At 29.8% G+C, this 18,402-nt stretch overlaps 2 protein-coding genes across 3 annotated transcripts in view; one reads left to right on the forward strand and one right to left on the reverse strand.

Moving 5' to 3' along the window:
• LOC123293934 (protein sprint) overlaps nt 1–18,402 on the forward strand; it is a 423,720-nt gene that overhangs the window by 162,427 nt on the left and 242,891 nt on the right. The gene's annotated exons all lie outside the window — the stretch shown is intronic.
• Nucleotides 2,765–17,213, reverse strand: LOC123294105 (fatty acyl-CoA reductase 1-like). Its single transcript, XM_044875191.1, has 10 exons — nt 16,910–17,213; nt 9,989–10,239; nt 8,770–9,018; nt 7,412–7,563; nt 7,214–7,323; nt 6,623–6,833; nt 5,950–6,177; nt 4,071–4,209; nt 3,867–3,994; nt 2,765–2,864 (listed from the first exon to the last, which is right to left on the reverse strand). Exons 1-10 carry the CDS (start codon nt 17,178–17,180, stop codon nt 2,765–2,767), a joined length of 1,839 nt encoding a protein of 612 aa, XP_044731126.1. The 5' UTR covers nt 17,181–17,213.

The raw sequence follows: 18,402 nt of genomic DNA on the forward strand, positions 1-18,402 counted from the left end.
AAGTTCAATGAAATTTGTATGTTATGTCATATTAAATATCCTGATCAAACCAAACGTAATGTACGCACATATTGGATTGACTACTAAATTAGAAATATGTCTTTTTTAAGGTAATACTTAATTTATACAATAAAAACTAAAAGTAGCTACAAAATTAAATTCTGTAAGGAATCAAACAAGTATTTGACTTCTAAAATTAATACCTTAATTTTTCAGAAAAATATAAAAAAATAAATAAAAAAATAAGCGCTACATTTATAATGTAAAAAAGGAACATTCGATTACTTCTGAATTGATTCATATTTCAAAAAATGTTTCAGGCAAAAATATTAGTTTTGTAAAAAGGTATCTCTATCTTACTTAGTTTCTGCTATGTCATTAACTGTAAAGAAATAAAGTATACCTTTCACTGATCTTTAAGGTCATGGTCCAAGCCGAGGTGGTAATGAGAAGCTCATAGTATTTATGAGCAACCTTCACTTGAAATATTCTTCTATTGATATAGAATTGATTTATCTTAGAAGGAAGAACTTATTAAAGGGTGGCTAAGGAATTTCTGACGCAAAGTCTCATAAAAACGTTAAGAAACATAAAATGAGAGGTAAATTTAACTAGTGATAGAGGTCTGTTGCTCACGATTTTTTTACCTTACAGTGTAAATTGTAAAATTAAGTCTTGCCATAAATGGTAAACATAAACTACCCACAATCATCACAATTCTAGTATTATTTGTTTCATGCAATTGTTTTCAAATTATATTAATAATTCATTTAGGCAAACCAAGCAAGCAAGTTGTTGTTAATAATTTTTTATTATAATAAAACATGAGACAAGTTCGAGTAATGAACACATAAAAGGGTTCTGTTGCCACCAATTCCTTCAATTTTAATTGGAAGCATATGAATTATAGCTATCAGTAGTTAATTTTAAATAAATAATAGTTTTAAAAAAAACCAAAAAGCACGCTTTTGTAATTAGCTGAACTAAAAAGTAGAAAATCATTTCTTTAAATTCATAAAAATCATTTTATCGTAAAAAGGCGTGGAGTGCTAAATTTCTATTATCGTAAATAATTTAAGGACATATATTGGTAAAAGTAAAGTCATTATAAAATATCTTAAAAAGAACCCCACGCTTTTTTACGGTAAAAGGATTCTTTTGAAATTAAAGAATTTGCATCTAAAATTCTTATTAAACCTCCATTTAAAATTCTTAGAGCAAACCTCCCCTCCTCCCCTTGTTTATTAACGTATCATTTTCGAAATAATTTCCATCGATAGTCTTTATAAAGTACTATTTTCAGTAGATACTTTTTTACGGATTTCTATATCACATGTCTCCAAAGTTAGAGGGGATGTAGGTTGGTTGAACCATTTGGAGCAACGATAAGCAATTTATCAAAATGACAAAGTAATAAGGATTTTAAGATTATAACCATTTTATTTTTGCTGCACATACAGCAAAACAGGCATACCGTAATTTTAAAGGTTTCTTTGGTCGTTCGGAAAAGGAACCCTAAAAAGTTTCCTTATAACATTTCTTATGATAGGTTTGTTGATGATAATCATTGGGTTTATTTGTTGCGGTACAGTGTAGGTGTAATAATTGCTTTAAATGTCTTATAAAATCATAGATGCAAGTATGTACTTTGCATATTTTCTGTTATTATTCTTAATATTTGAATCGCTATATGAACATTACTCGGTGAAAATATTACACTTAATTAAATAATTTGTTATAAGCACTGAGACCTTTAAATTAACGCAGTTGTTGCAAGGAAAATAATGCTCACATTGATTTGAAATGCATGAAAACATCAGCCTTATATGATCATGGTCTGGATAATATTAGATCGTATGGTAATGGTATCCCTGTTAAGGCTTAAAAAGGGAAAGTTAAGAACTGAAACCAAATGTCAATTGTTTTGATCAGGATATCATCAAGAGATTGTATCAGGTTACCATAAAAGGTTCCAATGACGCTATGACTTATGGTTCACATTCTTGAATAGAATTTAGAAAAGTAACGTCTCAAAACTTCTAATTCAGATTTAGGCATCCCTTTTATGGTAGTGATTACGTAGAAATATTCTTAGATGGTGCAAGCAGAATATCGGCTAAAAGTTTGAGTAAATTACAATTACAGAACAATAAATAGAACTTGTTACATGCTTATTTTTTTTATACAGCCAATTTGGTCTTAGAAACTTAAATAAATTCGACGGAAAGCGAATATAAGGGCATATTCTATTTCTGCAGAATCTAGTAAATTTTCGAAAAAGTATTTTCGAACAAAAGTTGTGAGTTTTAAGTGTGGTTAAGGGTATTATTTGTTCTTATTTATTTTCAAAGTTAGTTTTGTTCAGCGATGCGGACGTGTAATGGCTTGTTTGTTACAGTTTTTAATAATTTTTTCCCACACTACGATTTTTTAATGGAATTCATATATTCATATTTGTAAATAAATATATAACAAAGATATTTATTTACAAAGTTTATTATTAATAAATTGTTTTTAATTTTTTGCTTTTTATTCCATTATTTGATTGGAGTTCTATACTCTAGAGGCCGTACTATACAATTCTATTTTCAATTGCGCAAGGTCAACAAAATACTGACCAAAAAAACTGTTTTAAATTTTCATTAAAAAAAACTGCGCGAAAGCTGTTCTTGTTAAAACATAAATACTAATCAAATCATAAAGTGGAAGATCAAAAATTACTAAAAACACATATTTTTATCATTTATTTTATTTCTTTCTTTATCTAGATGTAACGTTTATACGTAATACCATACCATAAATTCATGACGAAGAAAGAACTGATGATTAAAAATCCAATTAACATAACATGTAGATAAAATTTTCTGTAAACAAGAAAAATGTTTGAAATTTTTGATACCTATAATTGATCCGCTCAAAGTAATGTTTTGAAAACGACTAAATATATCGAAATTGTTCACTTTATATTACATTTTATTTATGAAAACAATTTTCCAACAACTATTTTGAACATCTCAATAATCAATTTAATCAGTTTCAGCAAGACATATAGACTATTTAGGATGTTTCCTAAGTAAAAACAAAAATTTTAAGTCAATATTCATGAGCCAAATTAAATGACAAAAAGTTCATACCATCATATGTCCGCAAACTATTTTAGTAGCTTGTCCAAATTTCTAAGAGAATCATAGAAATTTAGAAACATAAAATTTTAATATAACTTTTACCACCTTGTATCTGAAGTCAAAGTGTTTACGGAAATATGTTCATATGAACTTCTTGCCATAGAATTGGCGGCACAAGAATACGGTCTTTAATTTTCTTGTACTTTCTTTGGAACCACCGTGTGTAGGTATTTTTAATTCTATATACGTATACCGGTTGCATAAGAAAAACGGTTTATAATCTAGGAGGTGTTAATAGAAAATCAAAACTAGCATTTTGGTAAGCACCAGAAAGCGTAAAAGTTCATCTTTAGAGCTACAAGCGAAGAAACTTAGGATACCGTCTCGAATTTATATTCGTTGGGTGTCCCAAGTCGAATTTATGCCAAATTCGTATTCAAAAACAAGACAGCTTTCCTTTATAAGTGAGACAAATTTACAAGTCTCTTGATGTCACACTTAACCAGGCTCCACTGTATAACTAAAATATATTTGTAACTTTGTTTGCTAATAGCTCAAAAACTACCCGTATACAAAATTCGTGGAACTTTTGATCAGAACGATTCGAAGAATATTTAGGGGACGGTTTGAAAAAATTTCACAGAAAGGCATTTTCTTATCCTATCGTGCGGGGTCCTTTCAATAGCAGTATTAATTTTGATGAAGTGATGATGAAATAGAAAACATAATCTCTCATCTTACATTTTGTAGTTGAATATTCGTTTATTAAGTGTTTCTTTTGTAAAGTTCTTATCTTTTAAAAGATATCGATTTGATCCGAGAGCTCCTATATCAAAAGCATCTTCAACTACAACTTGAGAATAATCGATCTGAAAATTTAATACAAAGTAAAATTAGTAAAATGATTCAATTAAAATGCGTCTAAATCCCTATTGTTTTACATACTGAAAATTTTTGTGTGTCTTCTGGTTTCAATATGGCTTGCAAAGATCTAAAATTATCATTTTTAAACGCCCATTCATTTAATGTAAACGGTGCGAGCTTCATATTTGAATAAAATATTCGCCGATATAATTTAAATAAACTAAAACAAAATTATTTTGAGAAATAAAACTAATCAACTACACATTTTTTTAAAATCTGGATTCGAGCAACTTCAGTCTTTAAAATTTTTCTGATCCTTGGCCGTCTAATTGAACTGGATAGAATATAAATATGATAGCCAAACGTGTTATTATTTAATACGATACCCGTATTAAAATTATTAATACACATTTTTAATATTGATAAGTTATTGTCTCGTGGTTAAGAAGTACCATCGTGTTTTTTTCTCGCAAAAAAACGACATCATAATATTACGACCTTAATTTTCCTTATTTCTTATTTTGTTTTTTTTTTTCTAATAGATGAAAACGCTAAGTAAATATTTGCTTAGAGTCTTTCGTCCCCTGACGAAAAGCAACAGCAAGCCGACTTAAAAACTACCGCTATAAGCGATGGCCACTTGTAGTTGCTCGACATTTTATTGATCCAATCATCATCCATGTGTGCGAGTGTAACGCAATCTTAGTTCAAATCGAGCCTATACATTCTCGAATGAGATTTTTGATTCAACTATTGGAAATAAGTTGGGCTGCAGTTTCATTAATAACATTGCATCGGTGAGCGAATGGCTTACTTGCAAGTTTTTGAGTTACATATTCTGTGGATTCGTTTTACTTCCCATTAAAAGTAAATAAACTTTCTCACTTCGCGTATAAAAACTCCCCACAAACTTGCAAAATCCGAATTATCTAAGTTAATCATATCAGTGCCATGCTAATCATTTTCCCGTTCCAATGTCTAGGAATTGTAGCTCTTTACCGATTTAGAAAAACGGTAAATGTTATTATTAATTCATAACAAATTTGTTTTTCGGCATATTTTGCGTGCTTTTTTCGATAAGCACAGTTCCCAGATTGATTCTGTATAAAATATTGTACTTTGGATAAATTATTTTCTAGGTTATCTATCATTTATATTGGCTTGATATTGGTGCGTTGCTTTTTAAAAATTGATTAGGGAGTGTTTTTTACGACATAAATCTCATTTATTTGCGTCGATTTGTTCGAAAACTTGTAACTCGAGAACTGCTCGACCGATTTTCATGGTTTTTGATTGTATTTGTCTCCACCCCGAACAGAATAACTATTAAGAAGTCTACCCTCCCCCGCAAAGGCGAATATACTACTTTAAAACATTTTTTAAAAAAATTCGCCTATAGAATGTTAAATTGTCAGCAAATATAATGGGCTACATTTTATTTTCAAAAAAAAAGGGATCCGTTCCAAAAAATTAAAAACCCATGAAATTGTGCACAAAAGGGAGATACAAGTAAGGGCAGGGAATATGAAAGCTATATCGCGATAATTTTTGTTTTAAAGTTAAAATTGGCCAGCGAACACGACATTCAATGACTGTTAGGCGGTAGGAAGTTCGCCAGGCCGGCTAGTAATTATAATAATGTATTATAATATGTGGCTATCCTAGTAGTTGGCTTAGTATTAGATAAATGTTCTCTATTTCTATAATTAAAGTGCGTTTGAAATTCGTTTCCAAGAACATCGTGCTTAGGATCTGTTTGGGGGCGTCAATGCTCGTGTAGCTTGAAATAAAAATTCGTTTGACCTCCGATGTTATGATAGCTTAAGTAAAGTTAGCGATGATCAACAGCAAGAAGATAATCAACAAAACCAACGAAATATTTTCTACAATAATTGATACTTTTTAAATTCTAATTTAAAAACTGGTTGCTCAAAGCAGATTTCATGGTATTTTTACTTACTCTAAACTTTGATTGGTTAATTTCAATAAAAAACTTAAAAATATTGCTGGAATCAAGTGCAGTGTTACAAAGTAAAACCAATACAAGTATTTAAATTTCGTATAAAAACAAAATGGATACCACAATAATTGAGTTGGTGGATTTTTCATTACTGCTGATAATCCATGATTAAATATTTCTCTGTTGTAAACCTGAATCAAGTCACTGGTTGATGAATTAATTACTAAGCTACAATCAAACAATTAAATATTAGTTAAATATCCAAAATCGTTTTCTTCTTCTGCGCACTATATTATATATCAGAATCTTTTAACTACCCTTTTAGTCGCATCAATGAATGTTTTTACCCAGGAGTCCTCAATAACAACTCCGATTTTGATGATTTTTTTTTTCAAAATGATTCTTTTTGTATATTATTTAAAGTCTGAAACATTTCAGATGGGAGAAATAATGGGAATAGGCAATGTCGCGACTGAAATTTCGAGAAGATGTTCATTTTATACTGTAAGTGTCACATAAGAAAACATTTTTCGAAATTCATCCCCTATAAGAGTGAAATAGAGGATGCAAGTTTGTATGAAAATATATATAAACCGTCATTTTTGAATTCACTTCTCAACCGATTTTAAAAGTTCTTTCACCTATAGAATGCTACATGAAAAAAAAATATTACCATTTCTTACGCTCAATTTCCTCGAACGCTTTATACCATATTGATATTATCATTCCATTTATAACTCTATCAACAGAAATCCAATCAACCCTCTTATCACCGTCTATATAAACTGTATGAAGAAGGCCTACCATAATTCCTGTCACTAGGCCCATTGGTCCGTTAAAATTATCAATCCAACCAGGCATTGGCTCGTATTCTGTGCCAAGTACTATAACAATTTTTATTATTTTATAATTTTTTGTAACATTTTGTCGCTACTGACCATGCACACTTTTTACTTTTTGAAAAATGTAATTTACGAAAATGATTCTATCGCTTTTACCTGACAAAGAGCGCTACCTCTATTATAAAAACTGTCTTATTTAACTATATTTTATTAATTATGAACACCTGCTGATTCTGAATACGAAAATCTAAAATAAACTTTCGTATAATGACAAATTTTGGGACAAACAAAGAAGCCAGGAGGTTTTTTAATTTTATTCCATTAAAGTTAAAATTACGTATAAGGGAAAGAGGATGAGAAGTCTGTTTTAACAAATCTCAATTCAGTTTCTGTGATACACTATAAAATTAATAAAATTTTACCGACTGCTGGACGAAAAATAACTGTTGGTATATCTTCACAATATTCAGACACAATTGCTTCAGCAAGGTTTTTGGTAAATGTGTACGTATTTGGATATTTATCTAGAATTCTAAAAATAAACAAATCAAAATATATTTATAATGATATCAAAATAATGTTCAATTCTGAAAATTGAGTAAACATTACAAACAACATACTTTTGCTCTATAAAATTGAGCACATTTTGATCCATATTTTCAGCTGCTTTAATCATAGTTTCCCAATTCGTTGTCGCTTCGTAAATCTTTTCTTCAATTTCCTCTGTCTCTTTATCAACATTACAATAAGTAGTTGATGTATATAAGAAAACCTAAAATAAAACAAAATAATTTATCAGCCACAAAAATTGAGATTTAGTGGAGAAAAGAAAGCAATGGAATATCAAATAATAATTAATGAAAAGTAGGAAACTCGACGAAAAATTCATTAAAACGCCCGAATTTGGGGGGGAAATTTTAAAACACATTTACCATTTATGTTGATATCAAGAAACTATAAAATTGTTTTTCAATATTCTTAAAACAATAGGCAAACAAATTTTTTGTCTGTTTTTTGCTATCGTCGGACAATGTGTCACTATTTGTTATCTTTTGATAAATCTATTACAGATTGAACCTTGGACCTCTTGTTTTCTTGACTATGGCCTGAATTAGTCAGTATTTAACCTCAGTGCTGTATTAATGGTAAAAACAAACTTTCACAAAAATATATAAGGCCATAAATCAAAATTTATTTGTTTTTCTTATGAGGAGGTATTTATATTTTGGGCGTCATCAATTTTTAATTAATGCATTCTTAAAAATCGAATTTCTGCTGTCTAAAATATTTTTAACCCTAATAAAAATATGCTATTCGGTTTATTATTCGCTCGTCGTGATTTGCAGCCCCTTAGACCTCTTATAGTGTTTACCAGTAAGAATCTTGCGTGAATTTAATTCACCTATTACAACTTATTTTATTTAAACAATCTTAATATATATATTTCTTGTGTTCGTGTGTATGTGACTGAACTCCTCCTAGACGGCTGGACCGATTTTGATGAAATTTTTTGTGTGAGTTCAAGGGGATTCGAGGATGGTTTAGATTTACAATTTGGTCCAGTACAACTGTTTTTGAGGGCTCCGTACCAAAAAAATGAAATTTCATTAAATGGTGGGAGCGCATATAAATCATATCACATTATGTATACTATGTGTACTATGTATTTTTAATAGTATTCAGGTATTGTCAATAGGCATTTATTAGAGCCATATGCGAGCGCAGCGAGCTCTACTATCAAAGGTCAGGCCAAAGGTCGAAGGTCAGGCCACTCCAATAAATAGGAGTTAAATTGGGGTTTAGCGGGATGGGTTTAGCGGACAGGCTAAACGTAGTATAGGTATTCATGAATTGGAGTTACGTTTTTACGGGACAACGTCCGTCGGGGCCGCTAGTATTTTTATAATTCTTTTCATATATGGACTCAATTATTGGTTTTAATTTTTAAGCATATTAAACTTAGTGAAAATTTTATTACCTTTAATTTTTTCATTTGTTTAACTATTCTTAACATTTCTCTAGTTCCTCGCGTGTTAATTAAAATTGCGTCCTTCAAAGGGTCATCAAATCGAACAGATGCTGCTACATGGAAGACAATGTTCATTTCATTAATAATTAATTTCATATCCAAATCAGACAGACCAAATTTTATTTTGCTAACATCTCCTTTAATAACTTTTACTTTTGATAATGATTCTGGATATTCTTCTTTTAATCTGTCAAAAAGCTAAAAATGAAGAAAAAAAATTTATACTTTTGAAAGGATATATTTGATGTTTCATTTTGAAAAATTCAGCCTAAAAAAAGTTTTTCTGTTCAAAGGGTTAAATCTTAAGCCGACGTTTATTATATTTCGAAATAAAAAAGAGTGTTTGTGTTTGGTGGTTTGTTTATCAAATGCATATGATAAACGTGATTGATATTGTGTAGTCTTTTGGAAGCGGAAAAGTATATTAACTACCCAACCTTTTGTAGTATTCCATATTCCTTGCCTAAACAATAGATGAATCACACCCCCACGCGATTTTACACAGTCATAAATTTATTTATTTTCCGAAAGTCATGCATATATTTTTAAAAAAATCGATTTTGTTTTTTTTAAAAATAGAAAAGCAAAAATAGCAAAAAAAAATTGTACTAATGTTTTGAAGACAATGCAAATAATATCCTTGGCTAAAAATCGAATCATTAGTGTCGACTTCAAAGCCAATTTGTTTTTGTTTTTAGTTAGTTTATGTCTACCTTTGCACGGTATAAACAAAGTCAGTTTCACGCATTAGTCTATATTTTAAAACTATTGAACGGATCTTGATGAAAAAGCAATAAAAAAATTTCATAATTGGGTCCACAATGGGCTCAAAAATCGGAAAACATACATAAGAATCAGTTCACAGATGCAAATTCACTGGCTAAATAATCAATGATTCCCTACTTTTCTTAAGTGCGAATTTTTTTTTCAAATTTACATGGTGAATAAACTTCGAAGTATATTCCAATAAAAAAAGGATTATCGAAATCTGTAACAAGTTATACGTTGGCACAGCTGAAAGGCAAATACGGGTTGAATTGGGAACCTTCCTACTTTTTCGTAGGTTAAATAGTATTATAATTAGCTTCCAGAATTTGAAATACAAGTACAGCATTTCATTCCGTCAAATTCATAAAAAGTACGATCATTATTGGAAAAATTTACTTACAGGTGCATTAAAGATTTTGTTTAATCTTTGGTCATCTGCATAATTTTTCTTTGAACGTAGTAATAAATAAATTGCTTTAATTTTTGGACATGAACGAAGTAATTTCTCAATTAAAACTTTGCCCATAAACCCAGTTCCGCCCGTAATAAAAATGTTTTGATCAGCATAGAATTCACTAATTGATGGTAAATTATTTGATAATTGTGATAACGTTACTTTCTCTTCAAATCCGATCATTTTTGACATAAAAACTTTTTTATTACCATAAATAGTATAATTGTTATTGTCAGTCATTTTGAAACAATCAGAAAAACGAGCAAAATTTGTGGTAGTTTTGACTATTACTATTGATTTGAATGGTATTATTAATTTTTATTAGAAATAATTTGATTTAACATTATGCAAACATGCAGTATAATGTAAATCCATGACGCTTTTAACTATTAATAGTTTCTAAGAAAGGACCCTACACAAATCCAAAGTAAAATAAAAAACTGTTATTTATGATCCATAGTTTTTTTTTGGGGATCAAGAAATTTATTTTTAACCGACTTCAAACAAATAAGGAGGAGGCTATCAATTTGACTGTATTTTTTTAAATGTGTTTTACCACAGACCTTTGGCCTGGATGAACTGATTTTGATGATTCTTTATTTGTTTGAAAGCTGTTGCTTCCCCTGTGGTCCCATTTCATTTTGGCCCAGTTCTGACAACGGCATCTATGAGCAAACCATAAAAGTCTTAAATTTGCATTAAGTAAGCACGACAAGAGGACAACTAACTCAATATCACGTCAACCGATTTCGATGATTCTTTTTTTAGGGACAAATTAGTGAGAGTACTTCAGGTTCACTAAAAATCACAAAATAAAAATACTGTTAACAAAGAAAACCGACTTCACTAGAAAAACTTTTCCAAAATAAATTAATATGCACTAAAAAGTAAAAAATAACGATAATATAATGTAGTTAAAATTATTGTTATTTTTGGAGTCGCTGTCAGTCAAGCTAATGTAGCAAACTGTTCTGTCAGAGTCGTTTTCTTTGCTGAAACCGACTCCAAAAATAACAATAATTTTAACCACCTCGAAAAAGTTGTAAGTTTTCGAAGTTAGAATTATTTTAGACTGGCCATTTTTCAAGTTGTTAGAGTAGATTACAAGTTGTTAGAGTAGATTAGAGTTAGATTTACAAGATGCGTTGCGATGCAGCAGTCAAGATGGGCACAATTTTGGGCCTAAGAAAAAAATGCGTTTTTCTCAATCAGCCAGTATATTATAAAGTACCAAAATTAAAGTGCAAAAGCTTTGATTTCCATTTTTACATTCATTTTGTGCATGATTCTTCTAAGACAATAGTAACAAACCACAGGGTGACACAAGAACCAAAGTATAAATGCATAAATAGAATGAATTCAGTATAAATGCAGAACTATTGCGAGGTTACAATCGTTGCTAATTCCAGGTAGCTAAAGCCATGAATAAAGTTTTTAAAAGAAAAAAATCAATAAAACCTAGGATAATTCAAAATATTCCTAGAATCGCTACCAATTTCAAAGAATGTTTGACATTTTTCTAGTTTTTTCTTATTTCACATTTCCTTTGAACCACGATAGGGTTATTGCAGTCCACTGGATGGAAAAATAAACTAGGAAACTATAATTTGGCTAGTTTGTTATGTTAACTCTTGTTAACGGTAAGAAACTAAAGCTCTACGTGATTATGTGACTAGAAGTTGGAAATTATAACATAAAACTACTAAGTAACCTTTGTCGACTCAAGGATCCAATGCATGTCTTTTTCGTTATGAAAAAGGTGACTAGCATGGACCTCACATTTATATAGTTAAGAAAGTGTATGTCTTTGATATTGGAGGCAGGACAAACTTTACACGACAAGCCACAGTTTTTATACATATATAACGAAATTTATAGATGTGCATTGGATCCTTGAGAACAGAGATTTGTTTTTTTAAATGCAAGAGTTCTGTTTTTTAAATGGTAGAGTAATTATTATTTTTTATTTCATTATTCTTTGACGCAAATAAAGTTCAAATTTTCCCCCTAGATCTTCACTTTTGATTTAACGCTTTATTAGGGCCTAAAATTGTTGGAATACCTCAGTTGAAAATAAAATTAAAAAAATTAAATAATTCTTTTAAATATTTGTTGGTTTAAATTTTCTTGGTGGAACTTTAATACAATTTTTATGAGGTGTTGATAATTGAAGTCTAGGGGAAAAGGTTGCTCTTTTGCGGCAAAGAATAAGAATTTATCAAAAAAAATACCTTTATGCTTCCATTTAACAAACAGCTATTTGATGATGCTCTCGTATAAAGAAACTAAATACAGCATTTTTATTTCTCCTTAAAGCAAGTACATATGTATAAGTATATTTACTTTTTTTATTATCCACCCCGTTATATTACAGGAAAACTTTAAACTAAATCATCGTGTATATTTAATACCATTTTGTATACGTATTTTTTACTTGCATTTCATGTTATTATGTTAATGACAAAATGGTCATGACCCAGACAAATTTTTGAATGCAATAGTATGTAAATTTTATTATTTATTTTGTTTTATATTCAATTATGCGTTCTATTTTTTTAAAAATACATTGTATCCATAAATAATAGTACAGAGAGAGAGAGAGAGAGTATGGCTTCGTTATTAACACTTTTACGAAACTTCGTGAGTGGCTTCATTTCAGTGTAACCTACAACGTTTACACTTACGAAAACTTTGTAATTCGGGCGTTTTCAATGTGCAAGACGGGAAACATGTCAATTATCTAAATGACCTATCGAAAAAATATAAACAACCATATGCTTTTTTCTTGAACGCAAGCTTAATGAATGTAATAATAGAGGGTATGCCAACCTGTCAGAAAAACGAGGGTATGGAAATTTATCAACAACCGGCAAATTTTTACAGAAAAGTTTAATAATTATTAATAAAATTGAATGCTCATACTGGCCTAGAAAATTCATGAGCCCTATTCTCATACCTTAAGCATGTCAGTTTAACGGCTATATGTTTTGTTACGAACACTCTCGGTTTTTTTTATATTTTTTACACTTCAAATGAAACGTAGAATGCAATAAAATATGTGGCCTATAACATAATTGTGCCATATGAGAAAAATATATCGTACAAGTGTTCATAACAAAAGATATGTGGCATACTAGTGTTCATAATAAACCATATAGTCGTTAAATTGACATATTTAATGCGTAGTTCTGAGAAAACGTCTCATGAAATTTGTAGGCCAGTATAAGCATTCAAATTTACTAATATTTATTAAACATTTCTGTAAAAGTTAGTCGATTGCTGATAAATTTAAATACCCTCGTTTTTCTGACATGTAGGGGAGGGGGGAGGTCATGCCAAACGCCCCAATATTTTTGTAGGCAACTATTATTCCCTCTTATTATATTCATTTAACTTGCATTAAAAAAAAAAGTAAATAGTTTTTCATATTTTTTCATCAGGTCGTTTAATTGACATGTTTTCCGTCTTGCACATTGAAAACGTCCCAATTTCAAAGTTTTCGTAAATGTAAACGTTGTAGGTTACACTGAAATGAAGCTACTCACGAAGTTTTGTAAGAGTGTTATTAATGACACTATACCCCCTCTCTGTACTGTGGACTATAAACCTTACCTATCTTTGAAATGTTTTATTATAAAATTCACATAATTTACATACATTTGTCTTTGCTCACTATTAGTATATTACAATTCTTGAAAGTTAGATTTCTTGTCGTGTGCGATATAAAGAACGAGGTGAAATCGAGGCTTTATATCACATTCGCCAAGATAGCCAACATTCTTGCGATAGGCTGTATACTAATTTTCTTTATCGCCTAGCCAAAAGTACGATCTAACAACGAAATGCGTTAAAATAACGATTGGAAATTTGTATAGTAAACTGCATACAAATTATTTGAAAACAAACAAAAGATATTACGTTTTCTTTAATAATTATTAACAATGTAATTATGGATTACCAAATTAAAAGATCGATTTTGTTTTCTAAATTCAAATTCTCACTTCCGGTATGTTGTCTTGTATTGTTGCGTTTAGTAAACGTTTTAAATTGCTAGTGTTAATTAATACATAGTTTACTATTTAATAATTTATTCGCTCCGTGCATGAATTTTCTTCTGTGAGTTACCATAGTAATGTCACCTTACTTTATTTATAAGACCTACGAATTATATATAACAAGGAGTCCCACGTTGACCGCCCATTAGAAGTATCTGGAGAACCAGACATAATAAAAATCTGACAATTGGTTTTCCACAATAACTGCTTGGAATATATCCGCCTAAAATATTTTCAGGTTTGAGTCACTTCCGGTTATACCGCAAGTTAATCCTAAAATCATTATTTCAAATGGAATGCCTTGTTAATTTTTACATAACTCGCTTAAATCAAATTCTGAGTATCTTTTGTTAGAAATATGACCCCCTTAATCGTTAAGGTTTTCGAGATAAACGATATTTATTAGAAATTTTGCCGCAAAAAGACGTGTTGTAAAAAGGTTGTAACTTCCATACTAAATTAGGTAGAACGTTCATATCCGTCTTATTAAAGAGCTCGTACCTCGTTTTTTATTAATCTTACATTCGGTTTAAACAAATATAAATTTGAGAAAAAATTTGGTAAGTAAAAATTATAGGAAATTCGTAGATTTACAAGTTAGGTTATTAATTTTATTGTTTAAACAATAATAAATTGTTTAAACAATAAAGAAGAGATAGCGGTGAAAAAGTCAATAAATAAATTATAATAGCCGTATGAGTTTTAAACGGTAAGTGATACAAAAAAAAAATATCAAACAATAAGATAGGAAATTTAATTATCTACAATAAAGATAATTATTATTTTTGACCAAAAGTATACGGTTACGGAGAGATAGGCCAAAACGGATTTTCTCGAAATGGCGGCAGTTCCACTGTCCAAATTTGTAAGCATTTTCTGCATTTACATTAATGATTGCCTTCCACTAGGGTATCTTTTTCCAGACATTAAGCAGTATAAAACGGCGAACTTTACAAAAAATCGGAACACCTTTTTTAAATTAAATTCTACAATTGAAAATTCAATTTTCCACCAAAAAAATTATGTTTCTTTATATCTTTTTAAAAACTACTTATGGCAATTTTTGGCAGCATTGAAAAAAAAACTCCCGTAACTTAATGAAAGAAATAATTATCTATTACCTGTAATAACCAGGGCTGGACTAATGCATGGGCATGATTGGACACAAACCTAAGGGTCCCAATACTCTGGGGCCCCAACAATCAAATTGTATAAAACAATGAAAAAAGAATCAATCAGCAAATGGCTGATGAAATAAGGGACCATGCCAACTTCAATCGATCGATTCTTCGATCTCCAAACTACATAAGTCACGGTGTTTATGATAAATACAAAGTAAAATTTACTATAAAAATCAGATAATCAAAATAATTAAAGAGATTTTAACATACAATGAAACTTATGTTTAAATTATTTCAATATAATTTAAATAATTGTTCATATTACAAGTGATGATTATATTTTTTTCATTAAAATAAGAATTTAATTTTGAATATTTTATGCTACACGATCGGTTTTGTAAATTGGTAAAAAGTCAGCCCTTACATGGGGCCCCTATGATTTTGGCCCACCAAATTTTTTTAAATTCAGGCTCTGGTATTAGAAGTTAAAACGTGCCTTCAACTTTAGACACAAGAACATTGTACAATTTGGAAATTGAATTAAGAGTATAAAAGAACATGAAAAACTTGAATGTACCCATGAACACTCATCGGTTGCAGTGGATGCAACTCAAAATACTGGGCTCCTAGGCTAATCGTTCAAAATTCTGGAATGGAGAATGGAGAAAATAAAAACATAACTTTAATAATCAAGCAACAGTTTTCAATAAGAATTAAAAAAAACTTGTTAATAAAGAAATAAAAAAATTTTATTGATAAGTAGGTATACTTGAAACTTTTACGAGTTTATAATTGTTATTTAAATTTTCAAAATTTCACAAAATATTTCTGTTTTCTAAAAAAGAAATTATACACTATTTAAAATGTACATAGTGTTTCCCTATGCACGCACGTAGCAAAATATGATGGTTAATGACGTCCTCAAATTCTTATTCTATTCTCTATTTAATAGAAGTGAAATATACAAAATTTAAAAAACCTCCGAAAAGTTTTTCGGCTACGGAACCCTAAACTCGAATTTGAAACATATCTAAGGAGACTCTCTATTAAATTGCCTTTATCCTTACTGTATAAATGTATACTTTTTGAGTATGGAGAAACTTGTCTTTTGAGTATTAAGAAATTATTCAAATTAATTTAAATTGAAATTGATCTGTCCATGATACCATTTTTAGAAATTCTGTATGGATTCGAATTATATACAGAATTTCTAAAAAAGCTCTTAGATCCTTTCAAAAACTTAGTAGATTTGGTAGATAATCGCCAATTTTTAGTTTTTTCGGGTACGTTACCCTAATTTCGCACTTGAAACATAGCTAACAACACTCCATTTAATGACCTTTCAAACAAAACCAAAAAAAGATAACATAGACAGACACATGTATCGGTCAAACTTATAACACCCCTCTTTTTTAGTTCGGAGGCTAAAAAAGGGTATGTAATGGAATTAGTAGACGTTTAATGAAATGAGGAAAATTTTGAATATTTGGTGAGAAGCGCCAAATGTATATTAAAAGCGATATTGAAAGTATTCAACATGACTTGCCTAAACGATAAGTGAATCACACTTGGCGCAATTTTATGCAAACCAAAATTTTGTCGAAGACTATTAATTTATATTTATATAAATTCATTTGATGCAAAATAATTATTGAAAAAATAACTTACGGGTATATTAAAAATATTGTTGAATCTTTGGTCGTCCGTATAATTTTTCTTTGAACGTAGTAATAAATAAATTCCTTTAATTTTTGGACATGAACGAAGTAATTTCTCAATTAAAACTTTTCCCATAAACCCAGTTCCACCGGTAATAAAAATGTTTTGATCAGCATAGAATTCACTAATTGATGGTAAATTATTTGATAACTGTGATAACGTTACTTTATCCGAATGTACTTTCTTTTTCGGTATTAAAATATTATCATTGCCATCAATACTATAGTTCCTATTGTCAATCATTTTGGAACAACGAACAAAAATGTGACTGTTTTGATTGACTATTTCTAAAGAATTGAACTGAATTTATTTATTTCAAAAATATTACCTTGACTTTATGCAAACCTAATCTTATTTAAATTCATGAAATTTTTAACTATTGGTATTTTCTAAGAAGTGTAGAGTTCTGCAGAAAATTATAGTAACAAAAATACAGTCAAATTGGCTTATAAAATAAAAGTTAAAAAATAAACACAAAAGAAAACAAGCACATAATCAAGGGAAATAGCGAAAACCTGATGCCCTTAGGATCATTAAAAGTAGTTATGGTCGGAGGCCCAATTTAGCTTGAGGAATGAAGGCCTCCGCCTAAAACTAGTTTAAGCCTAAAATCTTCCAATTGAAATCAGAATTTTTTTGTGACAGGAACCCTAAGCAGCCAACGATTAAATATTGAATGCCTTTCGCCACATAGCAAGTACATAGAATATAAGTATTTTTTACTAGTTTTGGATGTCTGTAGAGTCACCGCATGTCATTCGACTGTCTTGTTGCGTTTGGAAGTATTGGTCACAAAGACAATCAATTGTATATAGTTTAGCAACCTTCCCGTTAGACATTTAAAATATATGAATTAAGTAGAGTTCTTATAGAAGTTCTTATGTATAAAACAAAGTAAGAGAACACATTGCATGCATCACACACACTATATACCTGTCTTTGTTTTATACATAAGAACGCCCACAAGAACTTCCCTTACTTCCTATATTATAAATCCCTAATGAAATGGATACCAAACTGTATTTTTTTAGCGATTTTATCAATCAATATGCTTTTTTAACATTGATTTTGTGCAGGGTCCTTTTCAAAACAAAAGAAATAAAACTACAGAGTGATATAAGCATTAAACGTATAAATGCGTGAGAAGAAATTTATTTTGTTTCCAAATATAATGTAGAAATTTTTGACTATGTGATTAAGTGGTGTAGGCTATAGTTTCCTGTTTTCTTACACATAAATCTCTCTAATAAAAAAAGAAAACCCAGTTCCGCCGGTAATAAAAGTATTTAGATCAGCATAGAATTCACTTAATGATGGTGCATTCGTAGATAATTTGGATAATGATACTTTATCCAGAAATACTTTCTTTTTCGGTATAAAAATATTATCATTACCATCAATACTATAGTTCTTCTTGCCAATCACTTTGGAACACCTCAAAAAAACAAACAAAAATGTGACTGAT

This window comes from Chrysoperla carnea, chromosome 2 (assembly GCF_905475395.1).
Source record: "Chrysoperla carnea chromosome 2, inChrCarn1.1, whole genome shotgun sequence".
Lineage (NCBI taxonomy): Eukaryota > Metazoa > Arthropoda > Insecta > Neuroptera > Chrysopidae > Chrysoperla > Chrysoperla carnea.

Coding starts and splice junctions, on each gene's coding strand:
- LOC123294105 (XM_044875191.1), bottom strand. CDS start 17,180: ATGATTGACAATAGGAACTATAGTATTGATGGCAATGATAATATTTTA. Junction 4,210..5,949: donor TTAACCAATCAAAGTTTAGA/GTAAGTAAAAAT, acceptor ATTTTGTTTTAG/TTTATTTAAATTATATCGGC. Junction 3,995..4,070: donor AAGACACACAAAAATTTTCA/GTATGTAAAACA, acceptor TTAAATTTTCAG/ATCGATTATTCTCAAGTTGT.